Genomic DNA, 25,869 nt, shown 5'->3' with positions numbered 1-25,869 from the left:
AGACAAAAATGACATTTTTCCAGTGTTTTTTTTTTTTTCTCAAATTTCCTTGATATTTCCCTTATTTTCCTTACATCTTTGAAATTCACCAATATCTCTGATTTCCAGAACATGTGGCAACCCTGTCCTTTGTAGTGGTCAGATATGGTCAGATGGAAACTCAATGACTATACTGTGTTCATCATAAGTGTAAGCCTGAGGTAAACATTCACCATAAGAATAAACCTGATGTAAACATTACATCATGTATTCTTCCATGTTTGCTTGAATCTCATTGGGTTTTGTTTCGCGTGAAGCAGAAGCCAAGCTGTGTCCAGTTCGGTCAAGAACAATCTCAAGGATATGTTATACACTGTGTTTCATGCACACAGACTGAGCAATAATATGGACAACAGCTTACCGGTGCATTTAACTTGGACAGCACTGGCCAACCAGCCAATCTAACTAACCTGCAATGATGTGAGCAGCTGCAGTTTGCTTGCAAAAAGAGATGAGCAGAGAAACAATATAGCTATGAATGTCATTTAATTTGTAGGGAATGAAATAATATACACCAAAACTCCAGGTGACAAGATGGGAATCATAAAATTACTCTCATTCTCACCTAATTCAGTATTCTAATTATAAATAAGAGTAAAGAAAATTCCTAAATTTAACACAGGATAAGCATACTGCAGGGATTTCACCATATTGTTGAATACTGAAGCCACTGAAGGTATTAATTACAGTCAGTCACCTGGTAATCTTTTAGCTCCTTCCTTATCTGAATCCAAGAAATACATTTCAGTTCTAGACCTGGCATTTACTACACTGCTGGCCACCGTAAATGCAACACCCTGAAGGAAGCATCCGATTCAAGTGAATTTTACACCATGGGTTTGCAGCGATGAGATATGCAACTGATTAGAATTTCAGCGCAGACGCACATCACGTGCGCCTGTGGTGCCACCTCATAGCGCCATTTAAGGCTTGGCAATTTCGATGAGTGTACGTTCGGCACGTGTGTTTACCTTGTGGTTGTTTCACAAGATGATCAGTTATACCTCGTAGACGACAGCAAACATCTTTTGATCAAGTATCCGAGTTTGACAGAGGAAGGATAGTGGCTTACCGAGATTGTGGATTATCATACAGAGAAATCGCTAGTCGTGTTGGACGAAACCAAACAACTGTAATGCGGATATGTGACTGTTGGATGCAGGAGGGTACGACGGACCAACGTGGTCGATCGCATTCACCTCGGTGCACCACTGCACGTGCTGATAGGCAAATTGTGCGCATGGCAGTGACGGATCGCTCAGTGACATCCCGAACCATAGCACAGCACATTGCGTCTGTAACGCATCATCCAGTGTCTGCGCGTACCATTCGACACCATTTACAGCAGAGTGGTCTGTTCGCAAGACGTCCATTGCTTTGTCTACCGTTGACGCAGAACCACAGACGTCTCCATCGCCAATGGTGTGATGACAGACGGATGTGGACGGCAGAATGGAATGATGTTGTCTTTACTGACGAGGCACACTTCTGTCTGCAGCACCACGATGGTCGGATTCGAGTGTGGAGACACCGTGGAGAGAGGATGCTGGACAGCTGCATTATGCACCGCCACACTGGTCTTGCACCGGGTATTATGGTATGGGGCGGTATTGGATATTACTCTCGCACGCCTCTAGTACGCATTGCCGGTACTTTAAATAGACGGCGCTACATATCCGAGGTGCTGGAGCCAGTTGTCCTTCCTTACCTTCAGGGCTCGGCCACAGCCATATTTCAACAGGATAATGCGCGACCACACGTGGCACCCATTATCCAAAGGTTCTTCGTCAATAACCAGATTGAATTGCTTCCCTGGCCGGCTCGCTCTCTGGATCTTTCACCAATAGAAAACATGTGGTCCATGGTTGCTCAACGAGTGACCCAGATTACATCCCCAGCTGCCACACCAGATGATCTTTGGCAACGTGTGGAAGCTGCTTGGGCTGCTGTACCCCAGGAACACATCCGACGTCTCTTTGACTCAATGCCGTGACGTGTGGCAGCGGTGATCTCCAACAATGGCGGCTACTCTGGCTACTGATTCTGGCAGGAACCACATGTCACAGACGTCAGTAAACATAATCCTTTGATACTTGGTCAACATGTTATCTACAAAGTAAATCTTGTTGTGCCACCTCTTGTCTTTCTTGGTGTTGCATTTACAGTGGCCAGCAGTGTATGTTGATAATGAGGTGATCAACAACAGAATCCATTGCATTTTCTCCTCTTTTTTTATGACTTGCATTCTATATCCCGCTAGGGTTAGGCAGTGGTGTGTGAAAAAACTACCTGTGTTAGTTCGAGTACATCTGGCAGCTTCTCATTATTTCTTATAATAAAGTCCTTAACTAGGCTTCAGAACAGTTATGTTGTGTTCATACTGTAATGGTACACTGGCAAATGTACAAATGCAGCATTTGTATGTGCACTAGATGCTGTGAAAATAATTCTTTTTCATGTTTCTACAACACTTATCACTCTGGTTCATGTGAGACTACATCTTTGGTATAAAACTATGGGCATTAGACAAATAAAGACTTTGTTTTTTCATTTTCATCATTAAATATTGAATTGTTATGTTTTCTTAATTTAAGCAACTGTTATTAACAATCTTTCATACAATATCAATAATTAAGAATTTATATTTGAAATGAAAACAGGAATTTTGTGGTCAATATGCAATTGAAAACAAGAAGACATGCATTATTTGTCAAAAATTATGATCAATTTTACAATTACGAGATGTAGGTATTTCAAATTGAAAGAAAAAATAAAAGGATGATCAAGGCATGACTTGAACCAGTGACCCATGAGCTGCACCAAATTATCAATCCACTACATAACCGATTCCGCTATGCATCCAGTGTAGTTTTATATGTCATCTGTATCAAATACAGTCCTTTGGGAAACTTCAAAGCCAATTTTTTTTCCTTAAATTTATGAAAAACATTAAGAACAACCTATTTCTGGGGCTTTTTTAATCATGTTCCATAGGCATGTTTCACTATAGAGCAGGAAGCAGCCTCAGCCATTATCATATTGCGTATTAACAGTGCGATAATCAGAGCACAACAGTACATAGACTGTGACTGTACATGGTATTTTAAATAAAAGTTACATTGCTAACTCGTGATTAAGGAAAGTGTTATAACTTCAAGTTGAACAAATATATTTCAAGGAAGATGCAATACATGAAAGTCACAGATCAAGTAAACAGAGTAAGAGATGTGTGTACACTTTAACAGTCAAATCATAACTGAGTCCAAGTCTAGCGGCCGCTGGCTGGCTGGCTGGCTGCTTAGGTGGCGCTGCTGCTGCATGGCTGGCAGACAGCACCGCATGTAGAGGACGCACATAACTGCGCGGCAGCACTTTGAAAGATTGGTGAGTCACAACACTTTTCCTCCCCTTGAATTTTTTGCACAGGTCTTGATGGAGGTGGCCTGTAGATTGCTAACGTCCATAGGTGTTGTTTGACTGGCCGTAAAGTCTCTAGGAGGATGCTTCCCATACGGACGGAAGTGTTCCCGATGATAATGGGTCGAGATGTCAGGAGACGTGGGGGTCGAATCTGCTGGGGCCCCGTGCACCAATCTGCCCATTGCGGCAAGTCCGGTTGTTATAACAGGAGACATGGGCGATGTGTCCGGGTCCGTAGGAGGAGGAGGTGAGTAGAGTTTCTCTGACAGATGATGGTCATCTGGTTCCTGCATGGGCACGTCTCCTGGTGGCATCAGTTCTTGTGCTGGCACCGAGATGATGGTGAGAGGACTGCGTTGTGAGTAATGAGAGATTCCAGTATCCCAAGCATCAGGTAGAGCCGAAGGTTGTGTAGCGGCATCCGGTACAGGCGTTGCTGGCACACGAGGCTGAAGCTGGTCCAAATGACACACTGCAACACCCGTGTCCATCTGGATTTCATACAGGCGTCGGCCACGGTGTTGTAAGATGTGGCCAGGACTCCATTTTGGCCGCCTGCCATATCCCCGTACCCATACAAGGTCGTCGGCAGTGAACTGGCCAAGCGAAGGCACCTGCGGCCATGAGGTGGAAGGCCACAGAAGATGAAGTAGCGTGCGGGGCTGTTGGCCATGTAAGAGCTCAGCCGGGCTGTGGTCGCCCATGGGGATGAGACAGTAAGAAGCCAGAAATTGGAGAAGCACATCATCAGCAGCAGAAGAAGTCAGGAGTTTCCACATCTGAGCCTTAAATGTGTGGACCAGTCGTTCAGCCTCACCATTTGACTGTGGATGGAACAGAGGGGCTGTGGCATGCATGATGCCATGACGGGCACAAAAATCTGCAAAATCGGAAGAGGCAAATTGGGGACGGTGCGCAAGGACTGCACCGACCCCATATTGAGAGGCGTCCATGGCAAGAACAAGATGTTGGCCAGGTCAATAAGTAGCCAGGCACGGGGCCTGTTTCAGCATAGTCTTCAATTTCTGGAAAGCCACATCGCATGACGCAGACCAGTGAAAAGGCACGCTTTTATGCAACAGGCGATGCAACGGCTGAGCCACCGAAGTAGCAGACAGTAAAAACTTGTGATAGTATGCTATTTTCCTCAAGAAGGCCTGCAGTTCCTTAACAGATGTAGGGCGAGGAAGGGCATTGATCGCAGCGACAGTTTGCTGAAGCGGACGAATACCATCCCGAGAGAGTTGAAACCCCAAGTACATGATAGATGCCTGAAAAAATTTTGATTTCTGAAGATTACACTTAAGACCGGCAGTCTGTAAGACACAAAAAAGTGTGTGGAGATTTTGAAGATGTTCGTCAGTGGTGGAGCCAGTGACAACAATGTCATCCTGGTAATTTATACACCCAGGGACAATGCGCAATAATTGTTCCAAGAATTGCTGAAAGAGAGCTGGGGTGCTGGCAACCTCAAATGGCAGTCGTTGGTATTGATAGAGGCCGAAAGGCATGTTAAGGACCAGAAACTGCCGGGAAGCAGCGTCGAGAGGAAGTTGATGATAAGCTTCTGACAGGTCAAGTTTAGAAAAATACTGGCCCCCAGCAAGTTTAGTGAACAATTCATCAGGTTGAGGCATAGGGTAAGTGTCGATAAGGCATTGAGCATTTACAGTGGCTTTGAAATTGCCACAGAGATGAATATCACCATTTGGCTTAGCAACGACAATGACAGGAGAGGACAACTCACTGGAAGTGACAGGAAGCAAGACCACTGAAGCAGTGAGACGATCGTGCTCCCATTTGACCTGATCACGAAGGGCCACAGGAATGGGCCGAGCCCAAAAAAACTTAGGCCGAGCAGTGGGTTTGAGGGTGATATGAACTTCAAAGTAATTTGCATGGCCTAACCCAGGCGAAAAAAGGGATGAAAATCATCGACAAGGAATCCAATTGATCATAAGGAATAACATCAGAGACGATATTGACAGAGTCATCTATGGAGAACCCAAAAATGCGAAAGGCATCGAAACCAAAAAGATTCTCCACATTACTATGGTCGACCACAAATATGTCAACAGTACAAACGACAGATTTGTAAGATACCTCAGCATCAAATTGTACCAAGAGAGAAATCTTCTGTTTATTGTAAGTCCGTAATTGCCTAGTGACAGGTGACAGGATTGGAGAACTGAACTGAAGATACGTCTGAGAACTGATGATAGTGGCAGCAGAACCAGTATCCACCTGCATGTGAACATCTCGACCAAGTATTTGAACAGTGAGGAATAACTTCCCTGAAAGTGAAGAAGTACAATTGACAGACAACACAGAATCAGAATCAGCATCATGTTCATGAACATCATGAACACGGTCGGATTTGCAAACGGATGACACATGACCCTTTTTTTTTTTGCATTTGTGACACACGGCTCAATGTTGTGGACAATGTTCTCATTAATGTTTCGTAAAACACCGCGGACATGAAGGAAGTTGCCGTGGGTTTTGCTGCAGTTTCTTAGAGGTTTGTTTATGGTTAGGCCAAGGCTGCGCTTGGGAGCGTACTGCAGACATGTTGGCCAGCGGGGACACACCACACACTTTGTCAACATCGCACAGAGGTTGTATTTCCCCAACGTCACCCCATGCCTCTATTTGCGCTCCAGTGGCACGAGAAATTTCAAAAGACTGAGCAATGGACAGGGCTTCATCTAGAGTCGGATTTGCCAACTGAAGGGCACGTTGCCTAATTTCTTTGTCTGGCACCGATCGGATAATAGCATCCCATACCATGGAATTGGTGTAGGATTCTTCGTGAACTTCAGTAACAAATTAACACTTTCTACTGAGGCTGTGAAGTTCAGCAGCCCAAGCGCGATAGGATTGATTTGGTTGTTTTTGACAATGATAAAAGGCAACATGAGAGGCTACCACATGCATTTGCTTTTGAAAATAGACAGGCAGAAGTGAGCACATTTCAGCAAAGGACAAAGATGCAGGATCTTTCAAAGGAGCCAATTGCAACAACAACCGATACATTTGAGGTGAAATCCATGAAAGGAACAGAGACTTACATGTTTGTTCGTCCGTGACGTGAAATGTCAAGAATTGCTGTCGAAGACGTTTTTCGTAATCAGAGCAGTCTTCCGCCGTCTCGCTGTAAGGAGGAAAAGTAGGTAGAGACAATGACGAGAGACACCCCACGTTTGATGCTGTGACAAAATCTCGAATCACATTTGTGAGAAGCGTTTGCTGTTCTATGAGACCTTGCAATAGTTGCTCTAAAGTAGCCCTGGAAACATGTGGGTCAACAATGGAAAAGAAAAATCCCATCCTCGTTGCCAATTGTTATAACCTCAAGTTGAACAAATATATTTCAAGGAAGATGCAATACATGAAAGTCACAGATCAAGTAAACAGAGTAAGATGTGTGCACCCTTTAACAGTCAAATCATAACTGAGTCCAAGTCTAGCGGCCGCTGGCTGGCTGGCCGCTTAGGTGGCGCTGCTGCTGCATGGCTAGCAGAGAGCGCCGCATGTAGAGGACGCACGTAACTGCGCGGCAGCGATTTGTAAGATTGGCGAGTCACAACAGAAAGTGTTGATGGGTGTTAATACATTAGAATATCTTAAAGTTTTATTTAAAAACAAAGAAGATGTGACTTACCAAACGAAAGCATTGGCAGGTTGACAGACACACAAACATACACACAAAATTCTAGCTTTTGCAACCAACGGCTGCTTCATCAGGAAAGAGGGAAGGAGAGGGAAAGACGAAAGGATGTGGGTTTTAAGGGAGAGGGTAAGGAGTCATTCCAATCCTGGGAGTGGAAAGACTTACCTTAGGAGGAAAAAAGGACAGGTATACACTTGTATACACACGCATATCCATCCGCACATACAAAGACACAAGCAGACATTTGTGAAGGCAAAGAATTTAACGTACTTAGTAAAAGGTATCTAATTTTTAAGTAGGACCTACTTGCAAGAGCATAACAATATCAGTTTACGTGTGCTACTGCTTCTGACCAATCATTGCACTTGTATTTGTTTACATCAGGTTTATTCTTATGGTGAACAGAGTATAGTAGGCCTGTCTCAATGTTCTCATGCAACCAAACACTGGACCACTGTCATGTCACTATGTCCTACAAATCTGGATACTGCATGATTCGACGAGCCAGCCAAAAGGAGACCCACAATGAGGCCCATTTCAAAATCATTTAGGTGCTGATAATGCTACCTCAGATGAGTGTGTTCTTCACAGAGGTCACTCAACTTCTGATGCTGTTCACACTGTTATATACCCTACTAGGCTTGGTACCAAACATTATGCAGGAACAACACTAGTTCTCTCTGGTGGCTGTTCTATGTGTCACAGAGAGTTGCAGCTCTAATCATTTACATACCTGCCAATGGTATGCATGTGTATGAATTTACACTGAAATCTGACCATGTCATCTGGGTGCTCTTTTTTCTGGCAGTGTATATTTTATACAGTTCATAGTTGTTAAGGTGTGAGATCCGAATACCAACAACTAACGAAGACTGAAAAGATACATTAGAGAACTCATTCAGTACACTGGCGAGTGAAAGGAGTTAAACCTTCATTGCACTGCTTTAAACATCTGCAAAGCATATGTCTGAACTAGATTCTCTCTGCTGTCCATCAGCGTAACACTGCCAATTTTTCTGATTATTTGAGATGAGGCATCTCTAGTAGATGTGACCACTTTCAACAAGTTTTACAGATATGAAAAGTTACAAACAAAAATTATTTTTAAAAAAATATAAGTGAAATATTTTTAAAACATTTTTCTTCTATTTCTTGACCAATCCTGCACATGCAAATAATTAGTAGTGACCAGTTATAAAAAGTATGGAAATAAGAGTTAAAATGGCTGGAACATGATATCTTCCCAACTGATTAAGGTATTCAACGAAAGAATGAAATTAGAATAAACACATATCAACATTACAAGATGTAAAATATATGTTAGTCTATAAACAGTGTATGGGCATTTCAATTACAGCATGAAGGTATAATATGTTTCATCTGTATGTGACATTCATTAATAATTATCTATTATAAATGATATATTCACTCTGAGCTAAAAAGAAAAACTTGGTTGAGCCACAACTACAACTATCATTTGCAGATATCTCCACAAAGAAAACCAATGATATACCATTCACTCAGCATTTAATTGGTGGTTCTGTCAGGTAACTGCACATGAAATCAGTGTTTTAACCAAAGCATTACTATAAGCAAAGGTCCATGGTATGTCCCCTGTAATAACGTGTTTCAGTAAATTTTCATTTCCATTTACATCTTCATGCATCTGCTGGCTCAAAGCAGTACTATTCTCCTTCTGATCACCTGTCAACAACTGAGTTTTGTAGTGATGTGGTACAAATGAAGCTTTTTAGTGCTAATTACATGTTCAGTTGCACACCAACATTCACATCCTCAACAGTCTCTCAAATGCGTAATCCCCACGAATAAATCACCATGTGAATGCCTTACACACAGTGATCATTGGATGAAGCAGAAGGTATTACAGGCCATAGTACTTCATATAGCAACAATCTGCCATTGTTAATATGATTGAACTACTCATAGCACTGTGTATGGTTCTAATACAAGACATAGTCATAAAGTTTTAACTATCACTTCATAAAACTAGAGTTATGTAATTATTGTTTTTTTGTTTGCTGGCATGTGTCTGTAGACCTGGTACACATTGATATCCCTGCACCACAGTAGCGTAGCATGCCACTTAGAAGAGTTAGCCCATTGATAAAGTGGAGTATCATTTGGTAAGGTAGTCTATTTCCTACATTTGAAAGGAAACAACACTGCAACAAGCTGCTCAAGTTGGTGAACACACATGGAAACAATGTGCCATTATATGACACTGTGGATGGGAGGCATAGACACTTGCAGGGGCTGGGTGGTGTAGCCACTTGTAGTAGTAGTAGTAGTAGTAGTAGTTTATCCATCTAGTGACAATATACACTGCACAGACTTCATCAGCAAATAGAGACTTTAAAAAAACATGCAATATATCACTGTAAAATACAAATTTTGCAATATAATTCAAAATTGCATATACAACTCCGATTAATTACAAACATGTATGTGAAAGGTACATTATATCATATGTAATATAAGGACGTCATTTAAATACAAATAATATCGGAGGTCTAACTCTTTTGTTCAAACACATACATTCACAGTTATAGCAAGCACTTGATCAAAAATACTGTAGACATATAGTAAATAAATATAGTTATATGCTACAAGTTTGTTCCCTGTCTTCAATTATACACTATGACAGAGCTGTGTCATTAAGAATTTGAAGACTGCTTCCTTAAACGAAGACATTATTTTATTTCTTTTCTCTGTGCTGGAAGTTTGTTCTACAATATAGTACTCCAAAAGTTTGCGAATTTTTCTGCTAAAGTCTTACTTACTCTTTTTATATGCATGACACTGCACATTCTTGTATTATATGAATGAAGACCAGAGTTAGTTTTGAAACAGTCACGTACCTTTTTATATCCATTAAATTTTTTCTATGTAGAGACATGGCAAGAGTAGAATACATAGCTGTTGGAATAACTGTTTGGTGGGTGTTAACCATGAACTGTTTCTAACAGCTAATTTTTGTATACTGAAAATTGTTTTCAGGTTTGTCTTATTATGACACCAGATGGTGAGGTGACAAGTAATAGCAGAATGGATGTACACACTGTAGACAATTCTGCTGCACTTCTACAACAAACAATACTAATTACATGTAATGCAAAGCAAGCAAAGCTTAGGTTATTAAAAATTTTCAACAATCACGCACCTTCACATTTGGCAATAGCTATCCTCTCACAATGTTTTTTATTTGTTTTTATTCTGAGTTTTTGACCACCTTGCATGAACTTCCATTGTAGGAAATCAAAATATGTTATTTACTGTCCTTATACACATGTGCACTTCTCTAGTTCTGGTGACACTAATGTAATCCAGCTAATACATTGCGAAAAAAAATTAGTACACCCTTTTAGAAGTTTCTAATTCACTCAAGATTTATTGATGCAACAGTGCATATTGAGTACATGAAATGATTACATTTACAGATTAGTAGCACATGCTGTTCTGAGGTATGGGGTATAGACCCATTCTGAAACACAATTATTAGTATGTGGCGTGGCCTCCACAGATGACAATGCAGTTGTTGAATCTGTCATCCAGTCAATCACAAAAATGCTGTCCTTCAATATGTTATGCCATTCCTGCATAACCTGTTCATGTAGTTCTGTGAGAGTTGTTGGTAGACGAGTCACATGAGCCGTTTCTCAACCCTCCATATCCCATATGCACGCAATTGGAGACCAGTTTAGACATCATTCTGGGCAGGGAAGTTGCTGCACATCTTGCAGAGCACATAGAGGTTTGTGGGCAGTGTGTGGGTGACCACACAAGAACATCAAATAAAAGATCTAACAACACTCTGCATATACTGAACATTGGTTAGCATCCCCTCCAGAAACAATGAATGTGAATGAGAGCTGTAGTTTATCACATCCCAGACCATAGCACTTGGGCTGGGTTCAGTGTGTCTTGGGCAAATGCACTCAACAAAACAGCACTCACCAGGCCTACGTGATATGCACAAATGAGCATCATTTGCTTGCAGGCAGAATCTCAGAATCTGCTTTCATCACTGAAGACCACAATGCACTATTCCATCTTCCAAGTGATCCTCTGATGGCACCAGTTGTGCCACGCACATCGATGCTGTGGCATAAGTGGAAGGTGGGCTAGAGGTGCACGTGTCCATAGTTCCATTGCTAATGACTGGTTTGCAAGAGTTTGTGTTGACACATCTGGTCTCACAAGCCCTATTATCTGTGCTGTGGTACCTCTACAATATGCCACTGCTGCCCTTACAATACCATGATTCTGGTGGGTGTCTGTACTGTGTGGACACCCACTACCTCATCTATGGGTGTGAGAATGTTCATATGATTGCTGATACCAGCATCGTTGCACAACAATGTGGCATGTCCATCTTGGGTGGCAGTTCTCCAAAAGGACTATCCTGTCACTCAGAAGGCCACAATTTGACTTCTTTGAAACTCACTCAGTTGGCTGTAGAAGACACAAGTGCATTTCCATGGCATGGTTGCATGCTTGCTTCAAGTGTCTGCACAACATTATGCCTTCTGGCTGTGAATGCTTCCTACTAAAGAGTAGACAGAGATGGCACTCTGGCAGCTGTGCTGCTATGCTGTCAGTTGGTGGACAGTGTTGAAACCATTATCAGTACATCTACTATCCCCAAGGTGGCATATGCCATAAACAGATCAAAATCAACATTGTCTTTTCAGGTGTACTAATTTTTTTTTTCCTGTGATATATATCTGACAGTAATGTGACACGAAGTATATATTTATGGTACTTATCTACTTATTGTCTATTCATTGAAAAGTGGCTCATTGAAATAACTGATGTCTAGGTAGCATATAACAACTTAAAATTTCAGATGCACGCATCCATCTATTTACTGCCTCCATATCATACACATCAATTTTCATGTTTCCACAATGCTTCAAAATTAATATTTTTTCATAATTGATAGTCACAAATAATAATGGCTTGACATAGTTGTACAAAAGAAAGTTAAACTTCACTTCAGAAAGCTTATGTAACAAATTGTTACATCAATGTGTAATAGCAACTTTTACAAGAAAGACCACTAGAAACAATTTTCAAGCACAAAATCATGAAATTTGAAATGTTCAACATGACAGCATGTGCTAAACACCATCTCCACATCCAACTAGTCAACAAACAGCTTACTACTGCTGTGTACACATTATCTGTTCTTTGCACGCATCCTTGATGAAAGGTAGTGTTGAAGAGTCACAAGTGCTTTTGAAGATAGAAACTTAATCTGTGATTTACACTAAATATGATCAAACTACATTTTGAACCAATTTTTTATGTATTCCAAAACTCAAGTTGCAGATGTTAGCAACACTTAGTTTATATAAATTAAGACAACATTTGTGTTTCCAGCAAACTTTAGTTTTATGAGTACCACTGATTGGAATCCAGATATCATTTACACAAATAAGAAATAAGTGAGGTCCAATAAAACAGCTCTGTGGTACCCCTATTCATATAATCCAAATATCAGATCTGTAAGCAGCAATATTGCTTTCTCAAATTGGTTTTGAAAATACATTTTCCCATGTTTCTTTTGTTTAAATTTGAGTAAAATTGTTCACCTTTTCTATGCATGAGTGCCTTTTATATTATTATATTATTTCTTGCTACCTTGGGTATAGGAGAATTTATGCATGTTACAGGTGTGTTGTGATCTAAAGACATAACTTTACATTTAGAGCATCTGTATGATCTGAAAAGAGTGGTTTGGTTTGAAAATTGCTTAGAAGTTTCAACATTTCTCTTTTACCTTTGTTAATATTAAAAATATTAATATTGATTAATTAATATTAAAAATATGAATCCCCACATAACAATAATTTCACTTTATTATTATAAAATTATTTAATGTTACCTCCATGTTTTAAAAAATGTTTTTATCACACAACAGTGATCTACACATTGACCAGACAACCAGTCTTTTACTCTTCTCTTACTCTTCTCCTCAATTTTTTTTTCTCTGTGGTGTATGATTAAAAATGTTTTACAATATTTTGCTGGTAATCATACTCTGGTGCAAATGCATACACTACTACTCTTGAAAACATGAGTAAACACCACTCCCAGATTAAACCTTAGGCCCATTACAACCTGTCAACTGCTTCCTGTAAGGCAGTACGAGGAACAATCTACAATTGCGGGACATGTGATCAGCACATCACCAATTCCTCCAGCCATTATTGCCAGTACATGCATCCTAATGATGCTGCTGCTTCTTTATTCAAGCAGCTTCTCCTTTGACCTCACAAAGGCTGAGTGGATCCTGTTTCAGACATGCATATGTCAGAAAAATATCTGGGGAGGCACTGGGAACCAAACCTGGGTCCTCTCACAATGAAGTAGTGAACCAGCCATTTGGTTATGACAGCGTTGTGCTGCTACTTTTGTTGTTGGTGGTAAGGATAGTGCTGCTGCTGCTGTTGTTGTTGCTGTTGCTGGTCCTGGAGCAATTCTTTGTATGAAAGATATCTTTGCTGCTTTTGCTAGCACTGTTGCTGTTGGATCTGCAGCTGTTGCTGATGTTGGTTTTGCTGCTGCTGTTGCTAATATTTCTATTGCTGTTACTGATGATGATTCTTCTGTGTGTTGATTCTACTACTGCCACTGACAATGGTTTTCCTGTTGTTGATACAGCTGCTGCTCCTATTGTTGTTGTTGTTGCTGTTGTTGTTGTTGTTGGTGGTGGTGGTGGTATTGATGGTGTTGTTGCTGCTGCTACTTGTGTTGTTCCTGCTGCTACTAATTTTGCGATGTTATTGGTACTCATGTTGGTGCAGCAGATGTTTGCTGATTATCTAACTTCTTCCAGTAATTTTTGTATCACAAGCTGCTTCCCTAGCTGTCCAAATGAAGCCCACGTGAAGTTGAAATCTACACCAAATGTAACAATGGAAACATTTTTGAATTGTCTGCACATACTCAAAGAATGTGCATTAGCAGCACTAATCTCCTTGTTTATGCAAGACCAATGTAGCAAATGTGGTGTGGAACGTTCGTGAAAATAATGTTAGTGTGAGACATATGAGCTGAGTGCTTCTTTAATTTCCAGTAAGCTCTAGATGTTCCCTTTTTTGTATAAATAATCAGGGACAACAAACAGGGCTACAATATCATTTGAAGACAGTTTGATAATTGCTTGATTATCTCTGAAAGGGAGTCCCAAAGTTTCACAAAACTTGTGGAATTTGCAACTGATGTCTCATTAACATGAGAGATGACTCCGTATCCTTGCTATCAGCTAGAATGAAAAGTTTCCCCAAGAGACCATAAATTTTTGCTGTGACACATGGCATATGTTTGCATCATTTGTGTGTATTCAGGGGAGCAGTAACAGCTGAATTATGTACATGGGTACATCTGGTAAATTTTTCTGAAGCACTATCGTTACATTGCGGCCAAAAAATTCTGAATGGTGAAGAACAAAGAGGCCGACTGACTCTCTGTGAGGAACTACGAATCACAAGTGAAGTGAAGGCCCTGGTGCACAAAAACTGATGTATCACAGTCAATATGATAGTGAAAAAAGTGAAGCACATATCAGTTGTGAAGATCTTGAATAATATCTTGAATATGACAAAGGTCACCACCCAGTGGGTTCCACAACTGCTCATGGCTATTCAAAAATTCTGCTGAACTGAGGCAGCAGCAAAAATGTTGCAGTCATGTCAGGCCAATCCAGATTACGCATTTTATGTCTAATCACCATGGAAAAGTGCCAGCTGTACCACTACCATGGACAAGTACTGGGTGTATCACTATGAGACTGAGACAAAGAAGCAAAAGAAACAATGCAAACACATGGATTCACAACTGCTGAGAAAGACAAAGACCCAATCACTATCATGCAATGTGATGCTAAGTGTTTCCTGAGACTCCTATCATGTGGTGATAATGGACTATGCCATAAGGGGCAAAGCAGTCAGAAGCATACTACTGAAATCTCCTGACATGGTTATTGGAGACTGCCAAGATGAAGCATCGTGGGGAAACTGTCCAAAGGTGCGAGTGAAAGTATACTTTCCAAATGTAGATCACTAATGGAAAGCTCTCATCCTGGTGGGAATGCGAATATAGCACAATATTTTTATGAGTGTCACACTAATCATCCACTGGTAAATTGTTGAGGTACTGTGAATGTCCCAATATTTCTGAGTATACTGGTGGTGCTCAACAATTAGAGCTGCAAATAGTTAAAGTATTGCATGCACTGATTACCATTTACTTCTAGTGCAAAAGAGGATTTTTTTTCAACAAATAAATGGATTCGCTTGGGATTCCCACTGGCCCCTGGGGTTGAAAATCCCTGGGTGGAACACTTTGAGAAAGGTGATGTTTAAAACCACCTGCCAAAACCCCAAGTACTTCTTCCACTATGTCTCTGATACATTTATGGTGTGGAAACACAGCAGATATGCAGTGGATGAGTTTCTGAATCATCTCAACAGCATCCATCAAAACACCGCAGTCACCATGGAAGCAAAAGATTTAGATGTCTCCTTTTCTTGGATATACTAATGCAGAAGGAGTCATACTACAATAGTCCATGCAATACAGGGTGATCTTTTCCGCCATGAACAAACTCTATGGATTGGTCAATGAGAAGGTGCAGAACAAAAAATATCTAATGAACTTATGCCCAGAAATGCATGGTTTCCATGCTAGAGACCATTTATTCAATCATACTTTTTTTACAGATGCTGCTGACTATTAGGCACTGTACTATACAACCACAGTTACAGTGTGCATGGTTTCCTCCTAGAGGGTGGTACTGTTCCTCATACATCATGGCCTGGCACCCTCTCCTACCATAGTAATTGGTAATGTTGTATCCAATTTACTTCTCTTGCTGATTCATCTTATAGTAGGTGTGATACAGCATTGTACACAATGGTTCCATACTCAAATGAAGAGCTTGCCAATACAGTGTTTACTTATGAAAAGGCAAATGGCAATGGGCAGCAAGGTTGAATCAGGAGACATATTTCCACTGACAACAGCCTCAACATTCAATATTTGCAATGGTGTTTTGTCATTTGTCTGGGTGTTCCGCCATTTGTCTGAAACAGGGTCATTTCAGAAAGCAGGACTAACACTGTGGAAGGCGACCACCACGTCAGTATCAGGCAGTTAGCCTGCCAGTGCAGGGTAAGCCAGACAACCACGTGGAACATTCTCCATGACATTTGTGATTACCCTTATCACTTACAGAGTGTGCAGGGCTTACTAGCAACAGACTTTCCATATCAGGAGCAGTTTTCTCACTGGTTTCTTCACCAGGCAACCACAATTCCAGGATTTGTGTCATCCATCCTATTCATAGATGAAGCCACCTTTACATGGAGTAGTATCTTCAACTTTCATAACAGTCATCTATGGGATAGTATGCAGAACCCCCATGATATGGTGACAGTGAATCATCAGCATCGTTCAGCGGAATGTGTGGGCTGGGATAATTGGTGACTGTATTTTGGGACCAGTCTTCCTTCCACATCACCTAACAGGATGGAACTATCAGCATTTCTTGTTGGAAGAAGTGCCACTGATGCCTAGAATGGTTGTCTGGCTGCTACGTGATGGTGCTCCAGTCCACTTCGCCTTTTATGTTCAGACACATCTCAATCGTGTCTTCGTAGTTGATGGATCAGATAAGGGGATCCAGTTCCATGGCCTGCTCTTTCACTGGATTTCGACCTGTGTGATCTCTGGTTATGGGGACCATCTGAAAAGTATCATGTATGCAGAGCCCATTCCACAAGTGGAGATATTGGATCAGCATATTCATGCTGCCTTTGACACTGTTTGGATGCAGCCTGGCCAATGTGAATGTGTGAGACAGAACATGCTATCACATGTACACGCATGTGTTGTGGCGTATGGAAAACATTTTTAACACATACTGTAACTGTGGTTGCATGGTGCAGAGGGTATTAGACTGCAATCTCTGTAACACTGTATGATTGAATAAATGGTCTCTAGCACGAAAACCATGCATTTCTGGACGTAAGTTCATTAGACATTTTTTGTTCTGTATCCTGTCATCGAGCAAGCCCCAGAGTTTATGCGTGGTGGAAAAAATCACCCTGTATAGGAAGAAGACCTATACAGATTTGTGCCTGCAGCACCAATTGCCGCCATCCAGCACAGAGTCAGAGAGTGCTAAATGTCCTAATACATTGGTACACATTATCTGTGGGAAAGATAGTTTCACTGACAAGATACAACCCCTGAAGAATGTGTTCCATAAAAATATGTACAGTGAAGCACACATCAGAAGTTAGTTCAAGAAAAGAAAATATGCAGCAAACTGGGAAGTGGAGGAAGGAGATATGTGTCTTGCTTTCCTTTCTTATTTGGGTCAATCTCAGCCAAAATTGTGAGGCTGCTTGGAAAATGCAACATAAAACCATCTTCCAACCACTGCCTAAAGTGAAACAGTTCTTTGGCTCTGCAAAAGATCCAATAATACAAAATGTACCAGGGATATACAGTGTCCCATGTGAATGTGGCTGCTAATACATAGGGTATCTAAAAATGCTGTGAGTAACACATCAGGTGTGTAAAACTGGGAGAAACAGAGAAATCAGAAGCAGCAATGCATAGTATAAACAAATATCACAGTTTTTATTTTGAGAACACCAAGTTGTTCTGCTCAGCAACCAGATATTGAGACAGTATTATAAAGGAATTTGTAGAAACAGGGACCCATGAGAATCCTAACAATAGAGATGATGGTTAACAACCTAGTTTGGCTTGGAATCCTGCATTAGCAGCAATATGAGAAGCACCCAGCACTGTCCAGCACGCAGGTGCATCCAGAATGTGGATGCAGAGATCTGCATGCAGCCACCGGCCCTCCAGCCACCCCCACTAATGTGCCCTCAATCCCATCCCCACCCACTTCCTGCAAATGACCTAGCTTCCCGCAGCCAGAAAGGGGGCTCAGCACTAGTATAAACATTCTATACATCCCCATATCAATGTAAAATGTCCCCCTATGTGTGTTTAGCTTTTTGACAATTTTTCACGCCATTGTACATGTAAGCTGAAAATATTTAACTTTAATGCTGTTCGTTTTATGTCTTATAAAAAATGAAACAATCATCACACAGTTACTGTAAACATTGCACACAAGATGCCATGGACAATAAATAAATGAATAGATACTGGGTTACTCACAATATCTCAACACTTCATCTGAAGATGATGAGTATCATAGTTTCTTAACACTGCCAGTTGGCTGGAATCCCTAGAGCTTTTTGTCTGTCCTAGGGGGTGACTTTACCCAGCTTCGGCGCCCCAGTTCATTCTGCACAGGACATAGTCAGACATACTGCTTCTTTGGGCTATCATATTTTGCCTCATCCTTGTTATCTCTTGAAATGAAGGAACTGTTGTATGGCAAGTATTTCTAGAATGAGAATGAGATAATTTTTGAGACTGGACATTTCTTGAACAGTCACCACCCAGCCTTCTACAGCCAATGTCCCTGCCAAGTGATCTACCATTGGGAAACATGTGCGACATTAAAGGGTGTACAGGCAGAAAAGTTTCACCAAGTTTCATGGCCACATCTTGTTTTTTTTTGAGTTGATAATTGAAACTTTATTACTACCCTTCACAGTATTCTTTGCATAATTATTTTACAAAACAAAACATTTGTATAAACTTTATTCCTAGCATGCAACAAAACTTCATACGCACATATTGTTCTTCCAACCTCTTCATGGAATAGAATGAAAAATTTACTCGTGTACAGTCAAAAACAAATGAACACAGAAGGATGAAGTAAATGGTGATTTGGCTTCAATAGCGGGATTACTACAGTGTTTGGTGCGCAGTAGTATGTTTAGCCTTTTTTTCACTATCCCTTGTGTACACAAGAAAGGAATGAATTTTGGATTACTGATTTATAATCAGTTTGGTTTTGAAAGTGTGGTGGTACTAATGCAACAACTGACTTCACAGTTACGAGGGACAAAAGAAGAATGCCTGTTGACCAAGAAAAACCAACTGGAGGACATTCAGACCATTATACACTGCCTGACAAAAAACGTGAAGCACCCAGAAGATGTATTCGAATGTCAACGTAATTTCATACATGTACCTGCCATCGATGCATATGTAAATGATTAGAGTTGCTGTTCTCTGTGACAGATAGAACGGCCACCAGAGTGCATTAGTGTTGTTCATGTTTACATTGTTACCAGGCCTGGTAGGGTATGTAAATGGCACAAACAGCATCAGATGTTGACTGATCACTGGCAAACATGAAGATGCCGTGTAACTGTGTGAGACAGCGTTATCAGCATCTGACTGGGTTCGAAAGGGGCCTCACTGTGAGTCTCCATTTGGCTGGCTCATTGAAGTGTGAAATATCTAGATTTGTTGGGCATTCAGATATGACAGTGGCCCAATGTTGGACTGCATGGGAATGTTAGGGAAGGTATATTTGCTGTCAAGTTTATGGTCGACCATGTGTGACCACCACAAGGGAAAACCACCATATTCTGCACTAAGTACACTGTAACACTTTCACATCTCCATCTACCTTACAAGAACAAGTAATGAACTCCCTGCAAGATTCTATGTTATCCCATACCACTGGTCAGAGACTAGAAGCAGCCCAAAAAGGAATTACCAACCCAATCACAGGCTGCCACCAACACCACAACACAAACAGCTGCATTTAGAAGGTTGAGTGACTGGGATGCATATGCCACTGATGAATGACATCGCATTGTGTTCAGCGATTAATCACAATCCTGCATTAGCCCTTATGATCAATTTTGGTAAACATGACAGTGACATGAGGAGAGATCCCATAGTTCCATTGTTTTGGATAAGTATGATGGCGATACTCCTGGCATCATTTTGTGGAGAACCATCAGGTATGACTTCAGGTCATGGCTGGTGTTGACTGAGGGAATTCTGATTTCACAGCAGCATATCATCAACTTCCTGCATCCCCATGTGTCATCTCTCATGCAGCATTATCCTGGCATCATTTTTCAACAGAACAATTCTAGTCCACACAGGGCATGTGTCTATCTAGTGTCAGCTTGAAGTTGAGGTATTCCTGTGGCCATGAAAAGTCCCAAATAGAACATATGTGAGACTAGCTTGGAAGAAAACTCTGTTCCAGTACCAGCATCCAGTTGAGAGCCAGCTTGCCTCAGGAGACAGTACAACAGCTTAATGACCCCCTTCCCAAACAAAACAATGTCTGAATGCAGGCCAGAGGGGTTGCAATGTCATATTAATAAGTGGGTTAATACTACCAAGTTCCTTTTAAGTTTGACTTGAGTTTGCAGTCACTGAACTAACATCACATACTCTCTCACCCCATGAAGTTTCTTTTTGTTTCCTTCTCCCCTTCTGGGTGGATAATTTTTTTCTCAGGCTGTGTAGAAACAAATAAAGAAAACAACTTGTATTTTTGGAACTGGAAGTTCCTCTACTGAGGGGCGTAGGTGGGGGGTGGGAGGAGAGTCAGCACGGAAAACTGTAAAATATAAAGGGCAGACAAATCAAGACACATTCACATGATACAGAGAGGGTTTGGAGTAACACAATTTCTTTTAGCTATCACACTTGCTTTGTGTCAGCATATGTCAGGTAAGCTTTCCTGTTTTCCTGTCCTCACACACTGTTAAAAGTCCATTCATGACTTTTATAATGTGTTTCCAAACTCAGTAACAAAACAGGCAATTAAGAGAAGCAAGAATATTTTGATGCCACTCCAAACATTATAAAACAGAAAAATTAAGAACTATATTGTGGGGAGTATGAAATACGGAGTTCCTCAGGAGTTATCCTTTGGATCACCACTCTTTTAAATTTACATTAATGATACTATAAATACAAAGAAAGGCAAAATGTTTTCTGATAATGTATGCATTATTATCAAGTGTCACAACAATATAGCCAAATCTAAATTTCCAAAGGAAAAGAGAGGAAAAAAAAACAAAAACAACAGATTCAAGTGAGACCTCATCAGTACCCCTGGGAAACCAGAAAAAATTTTTAAAGCACAGCAGGTAATCTTCTACATTTGTCTGACAGTGTGGTATGTTTCATTAACAGTTTATGGAGGACATTTACATATTAGTAGGGTCTGGTAGCCACAAAATTAAGTTATCAATTTATGTTGAAATCTTCCTTCTCTTACCTTGTTGAGAAGCTATGTGGAGTGGGGTCAGTCCTTCTCCATCACTTTCATTGATTATGAAGGTTCCTTTCTCTGAGTCCAGTAACTGACGAACGGTGTTATATCTGCCATACCTGCAATGAGGTAATTACAAAATTCCATTACAGGCAATGTATTTTTTCTGCATTAGGGGATTTCATGTTTTTTCTTTTCTTTTCTTTTCTCTCTTTCTTTTTTTTTTTTTTAGTTTTAATGAAGCAGTGATGTCTACTTGAGAAGGGAATTTGGACAATGAAGAAAAACATCATAGATGAAAATCTAGGAGTAATGGAGACTACTGAGTCATCAACAGGCACACACAAAAGAGAGTGAAAACTATGCTAGCTTTTGGAAGAAATCCCTTGACAAGCTATAATACAAATACGCATACAAAAACACACACAGACCTGTGCTACACTATGTTGGCTGGACAGACAACACCGTGATTGCTGCTGGGCAGGTGGACTGACATGGGGGTTGTGTCAAGTGGGATGGGTAGTGAGAGAACAATCTCCAATAACCCACATCCTCACTCACTTTACCCAACAGTTTCTCCTTTCTCCATCCTGTCATCCTCTCCAGTCCATGTCTTCACATCATCTTCTCTGTGCACTGAACCTCACCAGCTCTGGTAACTGTGTGCTGCATGCCTAGCCCATCCACCTGCAACCTCTCCATTTGCATTCGTAGCCTCCATACCTCCTGCCCCCTCCAAGCAACCAGCTAACCTCCCAAATGCCTTGAATTGCCTTCTTTCTCTACACACCTTAGCCTACATATCCCAACTGTTGACTACCCAAATTGCAACCCTGGCATTTTGTGTGTGTGTGTGTGTGTGTGTGTGTGTGTGTGTGTGTGTGTGTGTGTGTGTGTATTTGTACTCTAGTTCATCAAAGGAAAGCATTTCTTCCAAAAGCCAGCAAAGTTTTCATTCTGTTTTATGTGAGCCTGTCAACAACTCAATGCTTTCGATATTTGGTGAGTGCTTTGCTTTACTCCTAAATTATTTACATTCTGTCAGTATCTTCCATACAAATTTTTACACAACAGAAAATATTTTTCAAATGCTGTAGTTCATATTACAAAGAAAAAAATGACAAAGACAACCACTCATCTACAGATGAATGAAGAGTGACACACAAGCACACACAAAGGAACTGAATGTAGAAGGACAAGCACGGAGTGATAAACACATCTACATCATAAACTGGATAAAATAGTGCAGACATCAGAACATGCACCTGCCATAGCACTGTTGATACAAAGTATCACATTTGACTTACTCTTACTAAGCATAAGTGGAAACTGGCTTGCATACACCTACAGAACTATAAACAAAATAAATCCACCATAGAGTAGGAAACATATTTTTCCTCACTCAAAAAACAGGACAAGTGTATATTTTATTGTCCTGTATCATCACATTTGCATATATGCCATTCACTAAATGCTTTTGATATGTGACCTGCCAGTATAATAGTTCATTCCTATAAAACTCCTCTTAATTCTGCAATCCACACCCCGCAAATTATGATATGCACAGCCCATCCCTCACACCTACCAACCCCTATTACGCTCTAATAATAAGTATTTGTTGGAAAACTGTGTCAGGACAGTCCTCAATAGGAGCAATTCCTCTGCCAGAAATATGTTTTTGATGTAATCTTGAGCAGTGGAAATCTGTCAGTACATAACTGTAAGATCCTGAATAGTACCCAGTTGCATGAGAACAAATGATAGTTTGGAATGGGCAGATGCATGCCTACAACTGTTGTCATGATGAAGGAACTTAGCACACATGTGATGCTCATGGTCTGACCAGACAACGAATGGGGCATCAAAAGGGCAACCAACTGCTATTTATAATTTATTTTATAAATGCATGCTCTCACAGCAATATCCATTAGAAAAATATTCTCGAGTTTCAAGTCCCATAAAGCGGTTAAGTGCCCATGAGCTTTCAGCTCCTCTGCCATTATCAAGTGGTTGACTGCCGTGTGAATGCTGCTGCTGTGCTTGTACAGCTGAACCACCACCAGTGATATCACTGGTGCCCAGCCCTGCACCAAATATGGCAATGTTTTGGTGGCATGACCACTGCACCCACTTCAGCTCCCAGATTGTATTGAGCCACAATCCACAGTCTTCACTGAGAGAGTCATATGATATTTTGATCTCTGTTGCTTCATGTATTATGCTATCCCAGAAGCTGTTGGGCAATTTAAAAACAGAAGTATCATTGTATGTAATTCAGTGTCCGTTTTCCAGTGCATGCTCTGTTGCAGCTGATTTCTTGGGATAGCATAGGCAGAAATACCTTTCATGTTTTATGCAGTGCTGTTCAATAGTGCAGAAAGTCTGACTGATATAAACTGCCCACATCCACGTGCTATTTTGTATACTCTTGGTGTTCTGAAGCCTACATCATTTTTCACAGGCTTGATTAGCTGCCGGATCTTTGCTGGGGCTGTAGAAAGTGTTAATTTTTAGGATCCTGTTAATCTTTCCCGTAACAGAGCCACAATACACTGAAAATGCAATCTTATTCATATCTTCTTCCGAGGTCTTCTACCTTCGTGGCTTACATGAAACGGCTTGCAAAATTTGTCTGTTGTAATCATTTTCCTTGGAAACTTTACATAAGTGGCTCACTTCCCTCAGCCGATTTTTGGCATCAGAAATGGTTTCAGCACGATGTAACGAGGTCCTCAGAACAGACTGTTTCTGTGCTCGGTGGTGGTAGCTGGTGGCGTGCAGATACCGATCTGTCTGAGTGGGCTTGCAGTAAATGCTATGATTGAGACATGCATTGAGTTAACGGTGGACAAGGTGTCCAGAAAGTAGAGAAGAACGGTTCCTTGCTGTTCCCTAACAAAAATGTGACCTCAAGACACTTTATTTAAATAACTCCCTTTGAACAATGATAGTGATAGTTAAAATAGTGAGAAAAGAGATGAGATTCTTTAGAAAACTACAGAATCAAACATTACTGGTGAAGATACGATCTGTAAACTTGTTTCAGTGCTGGACTAACACAATGGGTATTACAAACAAGGAAACATCACCAACTTGACCTCATATTTTAAATAGGAAAAAGTACACTAAGAAGATATCAGCCCCAACAATCAAAGCTGTGTGAAAATTTGGGCCATAATCCTGATAGTACACACTTGTGAACTTCTGAGTGCACAGCTTTTAAACTTCATGCACACCAGTTGTTTTGTAATTACCTCACTCCGCTCCACTGCAGCTACCTAATGTCCATCCACCAAATACTGTACAGAGAGTGTGTAAGAGCTCTGTGTTCGTAATTTTGATGAACAAACAAGTGATAGTACTTTGTTTATTGTGTCAAAGTGCACAGTTTCCAAACTGAAGTTGGTGTCAGAGATCTCCTTGCTTTGAACACCTTTACATTGTAATTCACAAATGTATTGTAAATTAAAGAAATGAATGAATGCATCATTAAAGATGTAGCATAGCACTATTTAATCATTAATATAACTGTTGTGTGTTAATTTATTTGGATTGCAAATCATATATATATATATATATATATATATATATATATATATATATATATATATATATATATAGAGGGAAACATTCCACGTGGGAAAAATAAATCTAAAAACAAAGATGATGTGACTTACCAAATGAAAGTGCTGGCAGGTCGATAGACACACAAACAAACACAAACATACACACAAAATTCAAGCTTTCGCAACAAACGGTTGCTTCATCAGGAAAGAGGGAAGCAGAGGGAAAGACGAAAGGATGTGGGTTTTAAGGGAGAGGGCAAGGAGTCATTCCAATCCCGGGAGCGGAAAGACTTACCTTAGGGGGAAAAAAGGACAGGTATACACTCGCACACATGCACATATCCATCTGCACATACACAGACACAAGCAGACATTTGTAAAGGCAAAGAGTTTGGGCAGAGATGTCAGTCGAGGTGGAAGTACAGAGGCAAAGATGTTGTTAAAAGACAGGTGAGGTATGAGCGGTGGCAAATTGAAATTAGAAATTAGCGGAGATTGAGGCCTGGCGGATAACGAGAAGAGAGGATATACTGAAGGGCAAGTTCCCATCTGCAGAGTTCTGACAGGTTGGTGTTAGTGGGAAGTATCCAGATAACCCGGACGGTGTAACACTGTGCCAACCTATTCATGGGTTGCTTAGAGGAAGCCTTCTTGGTTACCCAGGCCTGCCAAACCAAAGTTTGGTACAGATTTATTGATGACATTTTCATGATCTGGACTCACAGTGAAGAAGAACTCCAGAATTTCCTCACCACCCTCAACTCCTTTGGTTCCATTAGATTCACCTGGTCCTACTCCAAATCCCATGCCACTTTCCTTGATGTTGACCTCCACCTGTCCAATGGCCAGCTTCACATGTCCGTCCACATCAAACCCACCAACAAGCAACAATACCTCCATTATGACCGCTGCCACCCATTCCACATCAAATGGTCCCTTCGCTACAGCCTAGGTCT

General features: G+C 40.8%; 1 protein-coding gene across 1 annotated transcript in view; it reads right to left on the bottom strand.

The window, feature by feature from the left end:
* LOC124594163 (transient receptor potential cation channel subfamily A member 1) overlaps positions 1 to 25,869 on the bottom strand; it is a 208,368-nt gene that overhangs the window by 128,409 nt on the left and 54,090 nt on the right. Inside the window, exon 9 of the mRNA XM_047132522.1 lies at positions 21,354 to 21,466. Within this exon, the coding sequence (XP_046988478.1) occupies positions 21,354 to 21,466 (113 nt within the window). The remainder of the gene's footprint in view (positions 1 to 21,353; positions 21,467 to 25,869) is intronic.

Source organism: Schistocerca americana, chromosome 1 (assembly GCF_021461395.2).
Source record: "Schistocerca americana isolate TAMUIC-IGC-003095 chromosome 1, iqSchAmer2.1, whole genome shotgun sequence".
Lineage (NCBI taxonomy): Eukaryota > Metazoa > Arthropoda > Insecta > Orthoptera > Acrididae > Schistocerca > Schistocerca americana.
Note: the sequence above shows the minus strand (reverse complement) of the source record. Positions and strands in the feature narration are given on the sequence as shown.